The sequence below is a fragment of the Xiphophorus couchianus genome, chromosome 7, assembly GCF_001444195.1.
Source record: "Xiphophorus couchianus chromosome 7, X_couchianus-1.0, whole genome shotgun sequence".
Taxonomy (NCBI): domain Eukaryota; kingdom Metazoa; phylum Chordata; class Actinopteri; order Cyprinodontiformes; family Poeciliidae; genus Xiphophorus; species Xiphophorus couchianus.
In genome coordinates this window covers 12,898,156-12,904,155 of record NC_040234.1, presented here as the reverse complement: position 1 = coordinate 12,904,155, position 6,000 = coordinate 12,898,156, and the positions used below count along the sequence as shown (strand labels likewise).

General features: G+C 40.1%; 1 protein-coding gene across 1 annotated transcript in view; it reads right to left on the bottom strand.

Moving 5' to 3' along the window:
• Window positions 1-1,570: 1,570 nt before the first annotated feature.
• Window positions 1,571-6,000, bottom strand: part of col4a1 (collagen, type IV, alpha 1) — a 42,290-nt gene continuing 37,860 nt past the window's right edge. The window contains exons 43-52 of the mRNA XM_028023607.1: window positions 5,794-5,927; window positions 5,604-5,676; window positions 5,098-5,169; window positions 4,881-5,009; window positions 4,684-4,782; window positions 4,387-4,599; window positions 4,112-4,289; window positions 3,910-4,024; window positions 2,858-3,030; window positions 1,571-2,601 (exon numbers count right to left, since the gene is read on the bottom strand). Of these exons, the coding sequence (XP_027879408.1) occupies window positions 2,514-2,601; window positions 2,858-3,030; window positions 3,910-4,024; window positions 4,112-4,289; window positions 4,387-4,599; window positions 4,684-4,782; window positions 4,881-5,009; window positions 5,098-5,169; window positions 5,604-5,676; window positions 5,794-5,927 (1,274 nt within the window). The 3' untranslated portion in view covers window positions 1,571-2,513. The remainder of the gene's footprint in view (window positions 2,602-2,857; window positions 3,031-3,909; window positions 4,025-4,111; window positions 4,290-4,386; window positions 4,600-4,683; window positions 4,783-4,880; window positions 5,010-5,097; window positions 5,170-5,603; window positions 5,677-5,793; window positions 5,928-6,000) is intronic.

Below are 6,000 nucleotides of genomic sequence, written 5' to 3'. Positions count from 1 at the left end.
CTTGGCTGCTTTTTGAATGTTCTCCTTTCTCAGCCTATTAAGTGATGCATGTCTTGATAGGCTATCAGTTGAGCCATATCCCTTTGATTTTTAGATGATGAATTAAGCAGTGCTCCATAAGACGTTCAAAGCTTGAAATGTTTTCTGATTAAATCCTGCTATAAACATCTCAACAACTTTCTCTCTGATTTATTCCTTGGTCTTCATGATGTTGATTCTTCACTAATGTTTTCTACCTAACCTCTGAGGTTTTCACAGAAAAGCTGGGTTTGTGCTAAGATTAAGTTGCACACAGGTGGAGTTTGTTAAACAGTTGTATGCTATTAGTTGCTCCAAGGTGCTGAATACAAATACGATCAGCACTAAATTTAAAAAGCAAAAATCTTAAAATAATCTCAAAAACTTATTTCATGATGAAAATAATGTGTCTTTTTCCTTCCATTTCACAATCATGCTCCCATATAGTAATCTTGCTTATGAGATAAAATACAATGTTCATGGTTTTCAAAAAGACGAAATGATTTGAAGTAAGGAAAAGCATAAGGACTGTAATTATTTTATTTTTTTAATTCTTTTTAAAAAATAATAGTTTGTCTTTTTTAGATGGCCATAGAGTCATGAGAGTTTATTTGTCTCTCTTGACTAACCTTTGCTCAGACTGCAGGTATTTGCTCTGTAACATGTCAGACATTTGTCCCTCTGGCTTGTCGATGTCATGCATCCAAACTCACTCCTTTCGTTTGACCTTATGCTCACCGGTCAGAGGGTAAGGCCTCATCAGACGTGTTTATGAAGACAGCCCGGGGGGTCAAGGGCTCTGTTTGCCTCTGCGGTGGCGAAAGCGGAAACAAGGGATATGATTCCGGCAATAAATGAAAGACGAGATCAGTCTTGAAAGGCAGGGTTATCTGGTCCTCTGCGGAACAAATCGATCCATTTGTGCATTTGTTGGGGTGAAAGGGTTCATTGGCCACACTCCCGGCAGAAGGGCTGAGGATGCGGCTGCATCATGGTTTAAGCAAGTGATGTTACAAAGTGGCACCTAAAACAGAATTTTTTTCTTATACTTACATGCTGACGAAAGACAGTGTTTGAATTAAAATGTCATATTTAAAGGAGAACAGAAACACACAGCTGAATCATCCAGTTGGAGAAACTGGAGCAACTTCCAAACAAAATGAGTTGGTGGCGCCCTCTTGTGGCTTTAGCCTGTAGCGTTTCAGCTTCTGCAATTCACAACAGTTCAATTGCATTATTCAATTAATTATTTGAATTATTCTTCAAATAATTTTACTACAGTAGTGACACAATATGAGATGGGCTAAAAATGTTTACTAAATGCTTGCAAGTGCTGCAAATCCTGTTTCAACATAAATATGACCTTTAAATAGATATGCAATGAAACAATCTAATAAATGTTTCATTTTTTGCATTTAATAACCATATTATTTTTAACATACTGTAATTCGCCAAGATGTATTTGTTTATGACCAACAACAGGAAAAACGTGGCCACCTGCTGCCACACCGTCTCCTCTAAAGCCCAAAAACTGAGGAAAACTCCCCTTTTCGTAGTTTGTTTTTTTGTTCATTTATTTTAGATAAAGCAACAAGAAGGGTGTGCAACAATAGTATATGCAAAAAAAAAAACATTAAAACACACACATAATTCCTAATCCATTCAGATTCACTCATATAATGTATGTACACTCATGCACGCACTCCCACACAAGCAAACATTCAACCTTTCAATGCAACTTCAGTGCTGTTTTTTCTGTTAATATGGCTGTTAAACAAAGAAATATGTATCTTGAATACACTGAATTTCAGATAATCAACCAACATAGTTTTATAAATTTTATAAATAAAAAAATGGGCTTAATGGCACACAAACTGATAGCGAAATAACCTGAGGAGAGTATGTTCGACTGTGGTATACAGGAATGCATTCTATTTACAACAGAGTAATTGGTGTCTGCAACATTTAAGGTGGTTTGAGAAGTGACAGTCGTGTAAGCAGTGGTATGTCCCATAATTTTCAACATTAGGAGATTTAAACAACTTATAACGTGTGAAAAGATATATTATTGTGTGGTTACATGCTTGAATTATGTGGCACTGGAAGAGGAGGAAAATTAAAAGGGGGAAAAAAGTGAAAGGCAGACAATTACAATAGCACCTGTCTTACACAAACAGCCCTTTGAAAGATGAACACCAGTTAACCTTTTTAAGGGGGTTTCAACTCAGTGCAGTGGTAAACCGGGCGCCATTCTTTAGAAACATGCTGTGTGTTGCTTCTAGGAGCAAGAAAAAAAAAAGATTTCAAAAAGCCCCATGGTCTCTGTTTGCTTTATAATGTTCAGTCGCTGGATGTTTTGCGACTCGCGTCTCTTGTTCCTCTCCATTCACACACGACACACAGGGAAATAGCACCATCAGAACAGGAAGTAAAGCTAAGTTGAGGATGTCGATGCATTGCTGTCCATGTTTTAAAAGAAAGGAAGGCCTCTGGTTTTAAGTGAATGTCCTCTTCATGCACACTTGACAGCGGCTTATGTGTGTTCGGAGGCTGCCTGCTTTGAGCGTCGTCGGGACGGGTTTCCTGAAAAGAGGACAGGTGAAAAAATTACCACTGGTCATGACCTTTTGTATCATAAATGAGGATAAAAAGGTGAACATTTCTGTAAAAATAAAGTTGACACTGACACCATGGGAAAAAAAAGAAATTATTAAAAGTGCACGATCAACCTGATCGCGCAGATTTAAAAGGTGCTAAGAATACCAACCACTAGAGGCCAACAAAACCAAATTTATAGTTTTTTCTCATTATTCTGACAATAAAAAAATATCGGTCTTACGTAAACATGTCCTCTGTCTCGATGGTGGCGAGCCAGAAGCTGTAGGAGTTGGCATAGTAGTTGCAGGTTCCTCGACCGTGACATTCGATGAATGGGGCGCTGCGAAACTCCTCCAGACAGGAACCAGGAGAGGCCAACGCCTGACCTGAACCCTCAGCACCTGCGCTGGTGTGCTGCGTAAAAACACACAATGCAGTGCAGATGAGATTACAAGTAATACTTTGTTGCTTTTTTTTGTTGCATTGATTCATGGCACAATCTATGGATGCTGTGCAGCTAAAAAAAATTAAAATAATAATAAATAAATAATAATAATTATTATTATCATTAAATGCTTTCCCATTCTTGATGTGTAAATAAAATCGAATTTTTTTATAATAATCCAAATGTTTTCATTGAGATACCAGCCTAGAGCAAATCATTTATCTGTTACAGTTTGTAGTGCCTTCATATTTTAGTTAACCCATTTAATCCCACATTTTTCCCAGACATAAAAATATTAAAATCAGATGTCATTGATAACCCTTTGAACTAATCAAGGAGAAATAATTAGAAAAATTGTGGAAAAATATATGAAAAGGTGTGTTTTGTGATCGGTGATAATTGTGACCGGTGGGATAATATGGTGTTCTTACTAAGATGAGCTAAAAGTGCTTTTTCCAAATAGAAAAGGTGATAAAAGGTGAACATTGTTTTTTTATTTGAATATACTGTATGTTGAGACACAGAATGAAAACATTGCGATGATAGAAGTTTTCTGTATATGCTGTGTCAAAAAAGCAGCAATTTTGAAAAACCTCCATTTTGTGCCGACTTCAACCTGCTGTGGAAAAGTGCGTTTATTATTATTCATTCTGATCCACTACATTTGTTGTTGGTCCTGCTGATTAATTTAACAACTCCTGATGGGGTTTTGTGGGGGATTTCTTTCTGCTTGCCATGACTACGAGTACTACTGGTAGTTTCTGCTTTCTTAAATAACAGAAACGTCCCTACATAGTGTTATGCTTATAACACAATTAAAGCTAAGCTTTTAAACAAAATTAATTTACCATGACAAAGGAGTAGCCGATCCACAGAGAGTTCCAGCCTTGAGGGCAAGGCGGGATCCTGATTGTCTGGCTGTGGACTGCGATCACCATGGCCGGAGCTTCACATACAACACACCTGCAGTCACATGAGAACAGCAACATGTGTTGTAGATGTGTCGTATGACAACATGAAAGCCCCGCGTGGCTGGAGTCATAAACACACCTGCTGATGAAGGGCCTGATGCTGTCCCCGGTGATGGGCGCCATGTTCATGGGCATTGGCTCCGGTGAGGTGAGCCAGTAGGAGTAATCGTTACGAGACGCAAAGTTGCAAACGTTGTTGATGTTGCAGAACAAGAACGGCATGGGGCTGAACTTTCGGAGGCAACTGCCTGCCGTACCTATAAAAATAAAAGAGAGACAACCAAAACTTTGAATATACTCCTCCATTATGTCTCCATGTGTTCCCCGGTCTCTTCCTTATTTCCTGCTGCCTACCTAAGTCTTGTCCATGGGAGCGCTCATTGCCTTGCACATAGAGCAACGAGTAGCCATCATATATTTGAGAGGTACCTCCAGGGCACAGTGGCACCTCCACACTTTGGCTGTGGCGTGTTACTAAGAAACCATGGTCCATGGACGACGGGCCAGGCGGACCCACTTGACCTTGAACACCGTCCGGTCCCGGTGGACCTGGATATCCTCTGGGTCCTGAATACACAGAACCATTGATAAAATGGAGAGAAACAGCACAACAGTGAAGATCTCCATCTTCCTTCGCTGTGCCTTTCTCACCTTGTGGCCCCGGCACACCAGGTTCTCCTTTGGCGCCTGACTGACCATCAAATCCATGGATGCCGGTTTCACCTTTTGGACCCTGAATACCCGTCACACCTAAAGGTGAAAAAATTGCAAAAGTTGGAAACGAGGAAAAACTTTAGCCAGTGTCCCCAGAACATGACGATCCAGCATTGGAATAGAAAAGAGCTCACCTTGCTCTCCTTTCTGCCCAGGAAAGCCCGGTGGTCCCTGAGGTCCAGGGAAACCCTGATCTCCAGGGGGTCCAGTGTCTCCTTTGATGAAGATCTTGGGGCCGGGTGGACCAGGGGGTCCTTCATTACCTGAAAGAAAAAAAGTTATGAATGAAAGACATCCCAAATCTCAACAAGAACATTTTAACATCAAAACATTGAAGGTGATTGCAGTTACCTTTTTCTCCAGGGAAGCCTCTGTCACCCGCGCCGCCTTTAAATCCAGAGTCACCCAGAGTACCTTTTGTGCCTGGATATAGTGAAAATTATTATTACTGATTAAAGTTATTATTATCATTATTATTTTTAGCATTTTTAACCAAAGTTATTAATAGCCATTAATAACTTTTCAAGCTAGCTATAACTGGTCAATCTTACTCAAGTTGATTGTTCAAAGATTTCTGATTAAATATCAGTCACTGCAGTATTATTGTGTCAAAATATGAAGATGACGTCGCAACTCAATTTGCAACAGTTTGACCCCCAAAAGTCTAGAAAATCCTCAGAAAAAAGCTTAATAAGAAGCATGCTTCATTTGAGAAATATATTTTACCAGATGACAATTAAACAGGACACAATTTAAGTGAAATTAACTCTCCATAGTGACTGATGTTAGGCCTTTCAAGCTGTAGAGGATGAATTATAGCTCTGCTCTTTCAAGTATCGTTGTAGGGATTTATTTACCTGGGAAGCCTGCAACTCCCGGTAATCCTCGCTCGCCCTTCTGGCCGTTGATGCCTGGGAGGCCGGGTGGCCCCTGGAACCAGCACATGCGAACACAACAAGCAGTTCTTATTGTCATGCAGCTTATTGTCTAGGTAGGCAACGTGTTTAGCAAAAAGAAGAAGCAGTAAAAGAGTCTGATATAACGTACAGGAAATCCAGGAGATCCAGAGTCGCCCTTTTGCCCCGACTCTCCCTGATAACCAGGCCGACCTGCATCACCTTTCTCGCCCTGTTGGCCCTCTCTGCCTGGCACTCCAGCAGGTCCTGGTGCCCCTGGTGTTCCTGTTTTTTGTTTTGTTTTGTTTTTTTTACACAACACATCAAATTGTCTCTTATCTGAACACTGTGCAGTGTT